At 40.4% G+C, this 15,836-nt stretch overlaps 1 protein-coding gene across 5 annotated transcripts in view; it reads left to right on the forward strand.

Annotated features, from left to right (window-relative positions):
- Nucleotides 1–15,836, forward strand: part of tlk2 (tousled like kinase 2) — an 88,984-nt gene that overhangs the window by 55,655 nt on the left and 17,493 nt on the right. For all 5 annotated transcript variants that reach the window (XM_033035110.1, XM_033035112.1, XM_033035111.1 and 2 more), the window contains exons 9-15: nucleotides 1,813–1,923; nucleotides 5,112–5,248; nucleotides 7,691–7,843; nucleotides 8,930–8,996; nucleotides 10,979–11,076; nucleotides 11,582–11,663; nucleotides 12,838–12,929. In XM_033035110.1, the coding sequence (XP_032891001.1) occupies nucleotides 1,813–1,923; nucleotides 5,112–5,248; nucleotides 7,691–7,843; nucleotides 8,930–8,996; nucleotides 10,979–11,076; nucleotides 11,582–11,663; nucleotides 12,838–12,929 (740 nt within the window). The remainder of the gene's footprint in view (nucleotides 1–1,812; nucleotides 1,924–5,111; nucleotides 5,249–7,690; nucleotides 7,844–8,929; nucleotides 8,997–10,978; nucleotides 11,077–11,581; nucleotides 11,664–12,837; nucleotides 12,930–15,836) is intronic.

Raw genomic sequence — 15,836 nt, forward strand, 5'->3', positions numbered from 1 at the left:
GGCAGGTTCGATTTTATCATTTAAAAATAAATTGGATAGGTATATGAATGGGAAAGGAATGGAGGGTTATGGTCTGAGTGCAGGTAGATGGGACTAGGAACTGTGTTCGGCACGGACTTGTAGGGCCGAGATGGACTGTTTCCGTACTGTAATTGTTATATGGTTATATAGGGAAAATCAACCAAGAGTTCTGCCATTGATGGTTAAATGTAAAGCTGTACTCAACAGTGCATGCTCTGTGCAAAGGTATTGCGAGTTTGACCTTGGTGTCCAAGTAAAATGATTATCAATGTTTTCTGGCTGGCTGGTCTGAACAATTGATGAGATTCCAAGGTGCTGCGATTAGTGCTCAGCAGTATGTCACTGAATTGGCAGTTCAAGGAAAGAGATTTTAGGAAGCAATCCTGTTTGCAGAATACTTGAAAATGGTGGTGTTAGTTTCCCCCACTGCCTTTTGTCTGTCAGAAAGGCCGTTCGATCCATTTATCAGACTTTGGTTAAGGTGGAATGGCTGTATGTTAAACATGTGGCATCCATATGCAGCATCTAACACAAATTTGTTGCTTTGAAGGATGAGTTAGCCCCGTTGTAATGTAATCAAAAACTCTCATTAATTTGGCTTGGGTGGAGTTTCACACTTGGTCAATGATTTAAAGTTGCTGCTTGTTTTACGGATGCAAAAAGAAAACGGGTCCACTGTCTGATGCAAGTTCCTGAGGAGTGTGTGTGTGTTCTGGAATTGACGGAACAAGATTAATCAGGCAATCTAAATTTAGGACAGCTGTCAACTTGTGCTGGAAATCAATGGGCACAAAGGGGTGACAGTGTTGTAAATGTAATAGTCACGGGCTTACAAATGCAAAACTAAGTTTGTTTAGCAACTCAAACCTGCTGTTTTGAACTTTTGAAAGGAACACTTTTAAGCGTGGAATGAGAACAGGCTGCAATTCAAAGGGTGATCTGTTGTGGGCTTAAAGGAAGCAGTCAGGAATATATGTAAAGTCTTCTAGTGATGCAGGATTACAGAGCAAGGGGCTGTACCTCCTAGCATTCTGTTGATTATGACGCATAATCCTGACAACCACTTCAGTGTATGTAGTAATTTACGGAAATGGAACAATCTGAAGTTTGGGCAGATGCAAGGCCAGTAACAGTTGGAGAATTTAATATGCACATGAATTGTGAACTGAGTAACATGCACTCTGCCCATGAACCTTGGGATCTGAGCTATGGGGACACTGTTCTTGCTGGTTAAATTCCTGTTATAATCAAAGCACCACACATTGACATGGGCGTTGGGTATCTGGTTTAAATAAAAAGTAAACAGAATATTTTCATATTCTGATGGTTTGATTGTTTTTGTTTGGTGTGGATCTTTAGGGCATATTTTTTGGTTAAGATCCATAGGATATTATGCCACAAACTAAGCTGCAGAAACATCAGTGTGCTTGCTACAGCTCTGTGAACAATGCATGGAACAGAAGTCACCAAGTGGTGTTAAGGAACTTCTGCAATTGCAGTTAGGAAGGGATTAAATGGATGTTTGTCAGATTGTTTTCATTGGTATATGTGCTGTTAACATCTGTACTCTATACCTTAACTTTAATAATCTAGGCCAGTGATATTGAAAGGCAACATTTTTTTTCCCTCTACTTTTTCAGCAACCATATTACCATATCTCACCTTTTTAATACAGCAATTCATGATGATTTTGTTTTGTTATTAAATCAAATTCCAGGGTGGCAATAAATCCTCTTGCATATTTTTTTTTGTTAATGTAGCAGTGGCTCATTGATTTTATTTGTGTTTCAGGCAAATTGTGACTTAAGAAGACAAATAGATGAACAACAAAAAATGCTTGAACGATACAAAGAACGGTTAAATAAATGTGTGACAATGAGTAAAAAGCTGCTAATAGAAAAGGTACTTGCATACATATATTGTACTCGTATGTAGGAGAATAATTGAGGAAACATTTTCACTACCATGTACAACTGACCTAGTCCGAGTGCTGCTCTAGGATTGGCAAGAACAACTTCATGCTCTGGAAATGGAAGGAGATTTGAAACTAAAACCATCTGAATAGAGAGAGGGAGAGACTAATTGAAAGTGCTACCTGAATCAGTTAGCCACGAATCCTTTATCCAAGCAATCCAAAACCAGTTTATGAATTAGGTAATACTGGAGCAGAAGCTAAACTCTTATTTTCTATGATTCATAGTTTCAAGACGTTAAATGATTTAAATTGATATTTTGCATCTGGCTTCTCCATGATGAATATGAAGAATCTAATAGAATTGGAGGCAATATAGAGGACATCCATCTACCTCATTCTGGGGATGAGAGAATTGTTCTATCAAGGGAGGCTGGACACAAGATCACAAGAAAATAGGAGGAGGGGGAAACAGCGATCAGCAAGTCTGCAAGGTTATGCCGTGATTCCGTGGGGTCTTGGCTGAATCACTCTGGTCTCAACTCCACTTCGGTGCTGGTTCCCCGTAACCCCCAATTCCTTTATCTAAAATATATCTAATAATCTTGCTACCAGCAACCTTGTACAGCAGAAATTCCAAAGATTCACTGGTCTTAGAGGAGAAATGTCTACAAATTTTGGTTTTAAATGGCTGGCCCTGTATTTTGTAGCTTTGTCCCATGGTTCATGACTCCTAGTAGTGAAAACGTCTCACCATTTCTCACCCCCTTAAGTGGTCACCCCTCATTTTTCTAAACTCCAAGGAATACAGATCCAAACTGACTAGCCTCTCTTTGAAAATAATTAGTGTGGTGAATCTCCTTATACTACTCTTTAGTGGGGGATTAGAACTGCGCAGTATTCTAGGAATGGCCTCGCCAATACACTCTGCGACTGTAACAAAACCATCTACTCTTAAACTCCAATCCCTTTGTAATAAAGACTGACATGTCATTGTGTGTTTTAAATATTTATTGAACCTGCTACCAAGTGTTTTGAGCTGCGAGCAATAGAACAGCTAGATCCCTCTGATCTTCACTCATTTACATCTCTCCATTCAGATGCCCTTTTGATTCATCCTACCAAAGTGCATGACCTCACACTTCCCCACATTAAACTCCTATTTGCCAGGAATTAGTCATAGAGTGACACAGTGTGGAAACAGGCCCTTCGGTCCAACTCGCGTACACCGGCCAACAATATCCCAGCTACCCTAGGTCCCACTTGCCTCCGCTTTTGGTCCATACCCTCCAAACCTATCCAATCCATGTCCCTGTCTAACTGTTTCTTAAACGAGTTGGGATAGTCCCAGCCTCGACTACCTCCTCTTGCAGCTTGTTCCATAGACCCACCACCCTTTGTGTGAAAAAGTTATCCCCCGGATTCCTATTAGATCTTTTCCACTTCAGCTTGAACCTATGTCCTCTGGTCCTCGATTCCTCTAGTCTGGGCAAAAACAATCTGCATCTACCCGATCTATTCCTCTCATGATTTTGTATACCTCTATAAGATCTCCCCTCATCCTCCAGCGCTCCATGGAATAGAGACCCAGTCTACTCAACCTCACCCTATAGCTCACACCCTCTAGTCCTGGTAACGTCCTCTGAAATCTTTTCTGAACCCTTTCAAGCTTGACAATATCTTTCCTACAACATGGTGCCCAGAACTGAACACAATATTCTAAATGCGGTCTCACCAACGTCTTATACATGACCTCCCAACTTCTATACTCAATACTCTGACTGATGATGGACAAGATGCCAAAAAGCCTTTTTGACCACCTTATCTACCTGTGACTCGACCTTCAAGGAACCATGCACCTTTATTCCTAGATCCCTCTGCTCTACATCGCTACCCAGAGGCCTACCATTTACTGTGTAGGTCCTGCCCTTGTTCGACGTCCCAAAATGCCACACCTCACACTTCTCCATATTATATTCCATCAACCATTCCTCCGCCCACCTGGCCAATCGATCCAGATCCTACTGCAATTGTTCACAACTATCTTCACTATCTGCAAAACCACTCACTTTTGTATCATCAGTAAACTTGCAAATTTTGCCCTGAATGTTCTCGTCCAAATCGTTGATGCAGATGACAAAACGGAAATGGGCCCAGACACACCACTCGTCACAGGCCTCCAGTCGGGGAAGCAACCTTCCACCATCACCCTCTGCTTCCTTCCATGGAGCCAATTTGCTATCCATTCAGCTATCTCTCCTTGGATCCCATGCGATCTAACCTTCCAGAGCAGCCTACCTTGCAGAACCTTGTCGAATGCCTTACTGAAGTCCATGTACACAACATCTACAGCTCTGCCCTCATCAACCTTTTTGGTTATGACATCAAAAAAAATCAATCAGACTGTCCCTAATCAGCCCTTGCCCATCCAAATGCCTGTATATCCTATCTCTCAGAATACTCTCCAGTAACTTACCAACTACACATGTTAAACTCACCGACCTTTCGTTCCCAGCATTTTCCCTTCTTGAAAAGAGGCACAACGTTTGCCACCATCCAGTCTTCCGGCACCTCTCCTGTATTTAAGGACGACTCATAAATTTCAACCAGGGCTCCCGCAATTTCCTCTCTAGTTTCCCGCAATGTTCTCGGATATATCTGATCAGGCCCTGGAGATTTGTCTACCTTCAAACACGACAGTACCTTCAGTACTTCCTCGACCGTAACCCTGACTGCTCTCATGCCACTTCCAGTGACTGCTCTAATTTCCTCCATCCTACTGTCTTTCTCCTTGGTAAATACGGAGAAGAAACACTCATTTAGGACCTTATCCATCTCCTGTGGCTCCACACAGAGGTGACCGCTTTGATTCCTGAGAGGTCCCACTCTCTCTCTCTAGTTACCCTTTTCCCCCTTATAAAATCTTTTGGGATTGTCCTAATGCTACTCGCCAGAGCTATCTCCTGGCCCCTTTTTGCCCTTCTGATTTCCTTTTTTAGTTTACTCCTTAGTTCCCGAAACTCCTCCAGGGATGGACTTGATCCGAGCTGCACTTGACTGATCTCATCTGTATTTCCTGTTGTTGCCCAGGAATGTTATTCATTCCAAACCCTAAATTAGAATGAAAGGGGATTTAAATGGTAAATATTTTTATTAACCCGTGTTTGTTCTCATTCAGTCTAAACAAGAGAAACTTGCATGTCGAGACAAAAGTATGCAGGACCGATTGCGACTAGGACACTTCACTACAGTCCGGCATGGAGCCTCCTTCACCGAGCAATGGACAGATGGTTATGCGTTTCAGAATCTTATTAAGTAAGTGTTAGATGTTGTAAGTTCTGAGCAGTCAGTAGTGTGAATTAAATCAGTGCCGTCCATTACTAGCACACGTGCTTTCATCTTTTCCAACATGGATTAAACCAATACTACATTAAAAAGTGATAAACTGCTGGAGTAAGTCTGGGATCAGGCAGCAGCTCTGGATTAGGATTTTTTTTTGAACACCAGCATCTGTAGATCCTTGTGTCTCCATGATCTACAACATGTTAGTTTACTGCTCTGGCAGTGGATGTTTATTGTACCTGAAGCCATTTCATCATCGGACGTACACGTCCACCACTGATTTTGTGGCAACTGATAGTCTGGCGCTTCCTTTAATCTGGACAAAATTGCGATAGCACACTTGAAATTCCCCCAGAAATCCCCCCCTGGAAATGGAGCACCTAGGTTGAGTAAGGCAGCTGATCTCGGCCTCACCTCCGTGCTGATCAGCCGGTCTGATTTTCCTCCTGGGGCTCTGGAACTCTGGCCTAGCCAAAGCCAGCAGATCCGTTCTCGTAGCCGACTTCCACGGCCAATCAGCGGGTCAAATTTGTCTCCTCTGGCTGAGGCTCTGGAAGTCCGGCCCAGCCGGAGCCAGCATATCGGTACCCATAGCTGTCTTCCAAGACCAAATTTGTGGGCTAGTATCTCAGTCCCTTCGGATCGTTCCAGTATAACATATAACATTAATCATTTTCAAAAATCTTTGAAGCTGGCATCTGTGTGGCAAAGTTCTTGATGTAGGTGCTTCTGTAAACCAGCTCACCATTAGTTAGCCCTATTGTCTGGAAAAATGTTACGAGTAACATCATCTTCATTGCGCTTTCATTTTATTTAGCCTTTGTCAGCAACGCCTACACTGCACCAGAAGTTGAGACTCAATTTTAGATTTTCAGTATGTATGTAAATTACCACTCACTCAGTAAACAAGTGCTTAGTTAATGGAAGCAGAATAATGTAACTGATCAAAGGTAACCACAAGAATGAAGAGATGATGGAGAATTTTAGGGCGGGGTGGAAACATAAAACAGGAATTGTAGGTAAAAACTGGATTCCTGCCTCACTTTATTTCACTTCATGTTACTGAAGATTATAGTGTTAAAGGAAGCATCATCTGCTGATTTTATTTAATATGGATTTTCAAATGGAAACCATTTTGCATGGAAATTCCAAATTATCTGACAGATAATACAATACAATACAATACAATTCAATTTATTGTCATTTGGACCCCTTGAGGTCCAAACGAAATGTCGTTTCTGCAGCCATACATTACAAAACAAAAAGACCCGAGACACAACACAGTTTACACAAACATCCATCACATCGTTGTGATGGAAGGCAAAAAAAACTTATCTCTCCACTGCACTCTCCCCCCCCCCGATGTCAGAGTCAGAGTCAAAGTCAAAGCCCCCGGCTGGCGATGGCGATTGTCCCGCGGCCATTAAAGCCACGCCGGGTGATGCAAGGTCGCGCACCGGGTCTTGGTGTTAGAGCCCCCGGCGTGCGCTCGCAAAGTCCCGCGGCCACTCCAAGCCGCGCGGGGTGGTGATGTAGGCCCCGCTCCAGGTGCTCTTCAACCCCGCAACTCGGGCGGGAGAAGTCGCCGTTGCGGAAGCACCGAAAAGCGGTCACCCAGCAGGGACCCGCAGGCTCCCGGTGCCGCCGTCCGCCAAACCCGCAGTTGCCGCCTCTGAATCTCCGGAGGTCGGGTGGTAGCAGCGCTCCACCACAGCTCCACCCGTTCCGGACTCGGCCAGCCCCGTGACGGTGAGTAGTCGGCAGCTCCGCAGCTGGAACCCCAGGTCGTTCCTGTTGGAGGCCGCTCCACGTTGCAGCCCCAACGACAACGGAGACCCGACAAAGAAAAGGTCGGGTCTCCCGTGCAGGGGAAAGATTTTAAAGTTACCCCGTCCACCCCCACCCCCCCACACACATACCCCAACAAAAAAAAGAACAAAAACTACATAACAAAATAACAAAAACTACATAAAAACGAGACAAAAAAATAATAAAACACAGACGGACTGCAGAGGCCGCTGCTGACGAGAGTTGCGCCGCCCACCAACTGATCTCCGGAACTCTGTTTATGTACAGACACCGTGTAGATGCTCAGTGATCATGTGATGTGTGTGCAGTCATCGTGACGTGTGTGTGGTAAGTTGAGAGCAGGGTGGTGTGGTATAGTTGTATGGGTGTTCAGTCGTGAGTGATTGAGAGTGTATGAATGCTATATCCATGTATGAATTGCTTGTAGCCATGTGGCATATTACCGTGCGTTTGCGTATTAAAGTTGCTGTTGCATTTCATATGTCCAATCTTAAATATTTTCTTGTGTGCTCCAGTTTCACCAGAACATTCAGTAAACCTTTCCCCTGAACTTCTGCCACAAGATCTAATGCACCCCTTTTAAAGCTTTGTAATTTGTAATAACAGACAGCAAGAGCGGATAAATACGCAGCGCGAGGAAATTGAGCGACAGAGGAAGCTGCTAGCAAAACGAAAACCTGCAGCCATGTGTCAGATGCCACCTACAAATAATGAACAGAAACAGAGGAAAAATAAAGCAAATGGAGCAGAAAATGAAACGTGAGTTAGGTTACATGCAAATTTAAAATGACTTTCCGCTGTGCAGTCAGTTTTTATTGACCTATTAATGCCACAATTTCATTTGCCTCTTTATATATTCATCCATTGGATGGTAATACCATTGACACCACCAACTTTTATTTTCCATCCCTAATTTACCCACTTTGAACTAAGTAAGTCATTTCAGAGGACGGCAGTGTTTTAGAGTTGCATTTAGATTAGAACAGATAAGGTAATTTTCCTCCCTTTCAAAATAAAAGAATGTTTGGGAAGCAACTGGATTTTGTGTTGCAAAAATCTGTTAATTTATTGGTCACTGTTTTCGATGTTATCTTTTTATTCCAGATTTGTTTGAATTCAAATTCCCCAGCTGTTATAATGTAGAACAGGGCTTTGATTACTGTTTTTCCACCCATAATTTAAGGTGCTTAACTACATTCAGAGAGTTCACGCTATTCTGATACCTCAGAATAAACATGATAAATAACAGGATTCCTGTTATTCGACAACTGAATAGTAATTAAGTTGCTTAACCTTCTAGCCTGACTGAAACCGGTTTACTTGTTTTGTTTGGAGGTAATGCCAGGAGGAAGTGTCTTTAACAACCTCTGCAATCTTCCATGGCGTTTCATAGGCCCTGAAGAATATAACATTGCAGTTTGATTTAATATTTAATTGGCCTATTTGTGGTTCGTTCACCCATGAAACCCAGCTGATGGACAAGGGTTTGACAATAACATGGAGTCACCCTAAGCCCTTTCCATTTACATTTTACAAGCCTTCAGTGTTCAGTGCATCATTTGGAATTAAGCCATCTCTTTCCATTGGCAATAACTGGTATTCTAGCAGCTCTCGCGGGCTTTAATAGAGCCCTTCAATCTGTTAGTTTATTTTTAATGGATCCATGATCACATTGCAAGATGCATCACTGAACCTGTGAAGATCATGAAATGGATACCTCACTGTTTCTTTAAACCTTGAACTAGAAGGTGAACAGAGTATTCCATTCAAAAGTCTCAAGATTGTGCCCTAACCACTGATGCAGAAATGTGATACTGATAATCTATTTGTCTTTTTGTCTTGTAGGTTAACTTTAGCAGAATATCATGAACAGGAAGAAATCTTCAAACTAAGATTAGGACATTTAAAAAAGGTTTGTTTAGCCATCGTCTGGGTCTGGAGGTTCATGATGTCCTAATCCAGGATACATAAGGGATTCTCAGCTTCAAAATTGTATTCAGACAGTTATTTGTGGAGAGCCAAACAAGGTTAATGTCTCGGGTCAATGACCTTTCATCGTTAACTGTTTCTGTCTCCGCGGATGCTGCCTGACTATTTCCAGAATTTCCTATTTTATTCTGGAATTCCAGCAGCTGCAATATTTTGCTATTCAACCAGTTTGTGTTCTGTGTAGAGAATTACAAACCTTCATCTCTTTGTGTCCTAAAGATGTAAATGCTTGCTGGAGTGTGGATGTATTCCTGCTCACATTATCTCTGACACTTGAGCCTAAATAATGAGTGTAATCAGTAATATAGCTAATCTTGTTCCTGTCCTAACTTCTGCCCATATGCATATTTTCCAGAACACCTAATAAATTGCTGCACTGCTGCTAGTGCTTGAGGCAAATGCTGCCATTAAAGTGAAGGTTCGGGCATTAAAGGGGAGGGTCAGGGTATAAGCAATTTTCACAGTTCTGTCTGGATCAGTGCGTTGTTTTAACTTAAATTTAAAATGGGTTCTACAGGCAACCTTTTGTGGCCTGAGGCAACTTGCACTTGCCTCAAGGTTTAATGTTTGTGTGTAAATGGGCTATTTGCTAAACAACTGCAGGCAGGATATTTTGAAGGATGCACAGATTAGAAGAGTGGGCGATATTGCCCTTCACATAGGCTTCACTGTTCAGTAAGATCAACTGAACTTCTAAATCAACTCCACCATCTGTTCTGTCCCCAAACCCATCTTCTCTGGCTGCCCTTTTCATATAGATTCAAACAAGTAATTATTTGCAAGTGTCAGTCTGAAGGAGGCATCTATAGTTGGCCATAAAAAAATGCCGTTACATCTGACTCTCCGTAGTTGCCATTGAGTCATTTGCAATCAACAATTTGTAAAATGTATATGGCTGTATCTTAAAACAAATTTATAATCCCTTTCAAATTATTTGTACATTTTAACAGGCAATTTTTAACACAATTAATTTTGTCCTTGCTGATTGTTGCTTTAAATGCTGTCTCCTTTGCGTTAAGGTTTAGAGGGGTATGGGCCTAAATTTTGGAGTGATATATTTGATATATTTACAAAGCTCTTCAAGTCAAGAATAGAACCCAAAATGGAATGGATTATATTTGGAATAATAGGAGAAGATACCAATTTAAATAAAGACCAAAATGTTTTTTTTAATTATGGGTTAATAATTGGAAAGAAATTGATACTTAAATTTTGGAAAAACACAACCATACCAACTGTTAAAATGTGGATTAGGAATATGATGGACATAGCACGCCTTGAAGAAATGAGACTCCGACTAATAGATAAATATGACCAATTCTTAAGGAGTTGGTCTCCTTTCATCGACTTTTTGGAATCATGTGATGCAGCGGTACCATAAGGATTGCTGATTTCAGTTCATGACGTGGATAGATCTACATCTCCGAATATAGATTTGAAAAATTCTCTTTTAAGGGGCCTTTTCTTTTTCTTCTATTTCTACTTTCCACCTTTTCTTTTTTATTTTATTTTTTTATTTTTATTTTTTATATCCACACTTCACATTTTTCTACTCTCTACCATCTAATTTTCCACTCTTTCCCCTTTCTATTGTTTTCTTTTTCTTGTCTTGCCTACTCATAACATAAAACTAGAGGTTGTACATAGAATGGATTACGGTATGACATAGTTGGCACCTAAAATTAGGTGCCACTGTATTGTTTTGTATTGTATTAACTTCTAATAAAATAAACAAAAAAAAAAAAAAAAAAAAGAGGGGTATGGGCCAAAAGTGGGCAGGTGGGACGAGCGTAGATGGGGAATTTTGGTCGGCATGGGCAAGTAGGGCGGAAGAGCCTTTTACCGTGCTGAATTTCTCCAAGTACAGTGTCCTGCATTTACTGATTTAATTTTTCATTTCTACAGGAAGAGGCAGAGATACAGGCAGAGCTAGAGCGATTAGAAAGAGTACGCAATTTACACATAAGGGAACTGAAAAGGATACACAATGAAGATAATTCACAGTAAGTTATCAGTGTATCTTCAACCTTTTATGTATGCCTTTGTTAAAGTACAACTTTCTTGTTGTTTACGATACAAATTCTGAGAAAGGCAACGGTGTCTTTGTATTGAACCATGTAAAATTTGAATGAGATTTCTATCTAATATAAATCTTTTTATCCCCAAACATACATAAGCACCTTTTATCTTCAATTCCTTTTTAAACGTAAGGAATTGAAATGCCATCCTTGCCTCTCCAAACTGGTCAACATCCACTCCAAAAGGTTGTGGGAATTTGTGGTAATGTGGTATATTTAAACTTGTAAGATGATAATGTGTGCTCTCCAGTATGATGTTATATTTATTAACTGAAGATGAAAGTTATTAACTTTAGATTGCTAAACCAGCAGCCATTTGAACCTTGACAAATGCATATTTAGCATGCCACATGAATATGAAAATATTTGTTCATGCAATTTCAACCACAAATATCTGTTGTATACATATCTGAAAGTGTTCTTGTTGCAGATTTAAAGATCACCCCATGTTAAACGACAGATATTTGCTATTACACCTTTTGGGAAGAGGAGGTTTTAGTGAAGTGTACAAGGTAAGCTCGTCTGATAAATAAATGCACAAAGTATGAAATATTGTGGGAGGGTAAAAATGTTTTCCATTTCAAACAACTGTACAACACATATTTCAGTTATTTATATGGAAACTACAAATTGAGGGTAGATATCTGCTGTAGAATTACTCAACTGCAGACCTGACAGAGATCAGCCAAACACATTTCATGCAAGTCCATTTGGCCAGGACGTTTGATTCTATCCTTTTTATTTGATGTGATTTAACCATTTTTGCCACAGTTATAATTTTAGCAGACAGGTTCCTCTTTTCATTGATAGCTGAGCATTGGTTTCATAATGATAATGGGAGTGTGATTTGTAGCAGGTTGGTGTGCTAAACAGGTCATCGCTCTCCCAGTATACTGCCTTGCTTATTGTATCTCCCTCCATTGGTCAGGTGAGAGCAAAGCTTTTGTGCTATTCAGGGCATTTGAAAAATATTCTATTGTCACCAGTAGACTGACACCCCAAATATAAGGCTACATGTGGAATTTTTAGTTTTGGCAATTTAAACGAGGTTAATTATTAACTATAATTTCAGTTATTTTACTGTATTTTAAGGGAAAGAATAGAAGCATTACTGTATTTTAAGGGAAAGAATAGAAGCAAGTAGTTGGAAATGGAAATCGGCTTTCTAATGCTAAACTGCATTAAGAATAGGTGCCTTTTCTCAAGGCTCTCATGACGAACTGCAGTGTCTATACATGAGAGGTTGTGCTGTGAACCTAGCTCACTTCAAAGAGCCTTTTTGGAAATTTGCAAAAATGTGCTACAGATCAGGTACTGCCAGACACACCAAAACAATAGGAAGAGGGCATATAATCCAGGCTATTTCCAATGGGTTTAAGATTGTTCAGACAAACATCCGTGAATGATCAGCAACTGGAACAAGTCACACAGCTGAAGAGAAGGCAGTGGATTTAAAAGACTAGAGTAGTGCACAGAGGATCTTGTGGGAGGGGAAACATATTTCTTTCACAAGTGGCAAAGAGCCTAACCCAAGTAAGCAGTCATTTCACTCATTTCTATGTGGTGAGAATTTTAAAGTGTCTTAAATACTGCATTAAGATACTTGTTATTTGCTGTTGATGTCATTTCTTCAAGTTTTGCCAGTTAAAAATAAAAATAAACTCTGCTTTAAAACCTTTTCAATAGGCATTCGACTTACAAGAACAGAGATACGTAGCAGTGAAAATACACCAGTTAAATAAAACCTGGAGGGAGGAAAAGAAGGAGAATTACCACAAGTAAGTACCAGCCTGAGTTTACATTAGAATTCTGATGTTATCCAAACTTCACCAGTGATTTTTCGACTAATATTTTTAGGAGGGCTACTGCCTGAGCTTTTTTGATCGTGTGTAACCCAAAGATGAACTAGTTGGTAGGTTAACCAGCCACAGTAAATTGCCCCTCAAGTATTGCTGAATGACAGAGGTGGAGGGGTTTGATGGGAATATGGAAAGAACAAAATAGGAGCATGATGGATGGCGTGGACTAGTGGGCTGAATGGCCTGCTTCTCTGCTCTTGATATTTCTAAAAGGAGATTCTTAAAGGAAAGTTGATCCAAAAAAATCCTTTTCTAAACAGCATCCGAAAGCATCCACACGCAGCAATGTGATGCGAACATATAATCTGTTTAAGATCATCACTTAACTCTCCTCCACATCTCCCCATGCTGCTATTTCCCACTCTTTTGGTACCATCTGCCACCAGCACTCCTTATTTACATTCATTCACGATCATCTTGTCTTATCAGATTCCATAATCTGCTGCCTTTTTCTTCACATCACCTCTCAGCCTCTGCTCCTATTTCCACCCTTCGCTTCCCCTACCTGACTTTTACTTGCCAATCAACCCCTCCTTATCCCTCCATCAATTGCTTACTAGATTTTCCCCATCCTTCTGCCTTATCACTATACTAACCACTTCCCCTCTACTCTATTAGTCCTGATGAAGCATCCCAACCCGAAATGTTGACTGTTCGTTTTCCTTCACAGATGCTGAACTACTGAGTTTTACAGCAACTCTTTTTCTTTGCTCCAGCAACTCCAGGACTCTATTGTGTCTCGTCTGTTTTAGACTATTGCCTGAGTAAATCAAAGAACTGTCTTTACAACAGCTCTGTGGAATCTATTATATCCATGAGAATGCGGGCAGGCTGTTGCTTTCATGTCTCATCAGAAAACCATCATTGCTGATTGTGTGGCAATGTCAGTATTCCAGTACTGCATTGGATTATCGCTGATTAAGTCTTCAAATTTCTAAGTACAATCTGAAACTACAATCTTTTCACTCTGGCATGAATGTTACGAGTGAGCAACTGAAAAAGGAGAATTAAAATTACAAGTCACATCCCATTAAAAGTTACAGATTGTATGGTTTTGATTGTAGTTCTTATAACTTGCTGTATACTTATTGCCATTCAGATGTTGAAAGTGACTTTTTGGCTCTCGGCACAAACAAAAGATATCACTGATTTTGCAAATCATTATGATTCATTATACAAAAACCTCTATCAAAAAAGTTATTCTATTCCTTTGTGCTATGTCGGAGTTCCCAAAGGTTTACATGAACCAGTTACTCATATCGATTCTTTGGATTTGCACAGTGACATATTTGCTTTGCCTGCTTCCCACTTTCACAGTTAAGAGAGCAAAATAATTAAACCTTCAGATATTGAATACAGCACACAATCTCAGGATATTCCAAAGGCAATTTTTTAAAGAATGCCTGGCTTTATAATGAGGGAATTTATCTGGTTTCGGATAGTTCTTGGAGTGCACTTCATTAATATTTTTTACTTTATATTACATTATGCTCCTGGGAAGAAATTTGAGCTTAGAACATTCTGAATGCAATGGCTTATTCGCAAACAAAACGGGAGGTGATTATGGTACAGGCAACCCCCACATTATGACGGTTTGGGTAACAGAAAGTGAACCGTAGAAAATTCACAAATTTGAGTCATGAAATAAAATTTGCTCTCATAAAATTTGTGAAACAAAGTAAGTACAAAATTTAGATTGAGATACACGGAACTGTTTGGGGGGGGAAAAAATCTTCAACACTCATTTCTTCATGCACGTGTGGATGATGCAGTTTTGTATTATGGGAAATGGCGAAATGGGCAGTTTTCTGAGAATGCCACCACACCAACCACTTCGCCCTCCTGCAGTGTAGGGATTGTCTGTAATCAATTGCTGATTTCTAGAAAATAGCAGTATATCTTCAATTCAATCATAATCATATATTGTGATATGAGTTGCAGATTAATTTCTACAACATAACTTTAGTCCCCCAGGCTCAGCCAATTAAATTCAAAGCGGGTTTATGAGTTGGTAGTTATTAAGGGATAGAATGATTCTTCGAGCATATCATTTTAATTATTACTTGAGCATAAAGTGTCTCCATTTTTATTTATTTAGGCTTGTGGTCTCTTCGATTCTGCATTATTTTGCTACTGCAGAAAAAAGTTTTAGTTGAAGCACCAAGAGGCACATAAAATACTTGAATTATTTCCTGCCACCAGCTGTTAATCTGTTAAGAGCAGCAAAATAAATTAGATTTATGGTCTTTAGAGTTTCGACGAATGAGGGATAATCTTGAAACCTTAGGAGATCCTGAGGGGTCTTGACAAGGTAGATGTCAAGATGTTTCCACTAACTGGATAATCTGAAACAAGGGAACATAACCATATAACCATATAACAATTACAGCACGGAAACAAGCCATCTCGACCCTTCTAGTCCGTGCCGAACACGTATTCTCCCCTAGTTCCATATACCTGCGCTCAGACCATAACCCTCCATTCCTTTCCCGTCCATATAACTATCCAATTTATTTTTAAATGATAAAAACGAACCTGCCTCCACCACCTTCCCTGGAAGCTCATTCCACACAGCCACCACTCTCTGAGTAAAGAAGTTCCCCCTCATGTTACCCCTAAACTTCTGTCCCTTAATTCTCAAGTCATGTCCCCTTGTTTGAATCTTCCCTACTCTCAGTGGAAAAAGCTTATCCACGTCAACTCTGTCTATCCCTCTCATTATTTTAAAGACCTCTATCAAGTCCCCCCTTAACCTTCTGCGCTCCAAAGAATAAAGCCCTAACTTGTTCAACCTTTCTCTGTAACTTAGTTGCTGAAACCCAGGCA

The sequence above is a fragment of the Amblyraja radiata genome, chromosome 16, assembly GCF_010909765.2.
Source record: "Amblyraja radiata isolate CabotCenter1 chromosome 16, sAmbRad1.1.pri, whole genome shotgun sequence".
Classification (NCBI taxonomy): Eukaryota; Metazoa; Chordata; class Chondrichthyes; order Rajiformes; family Rajidae; genus Amblyraja; species Amblyraja radiata.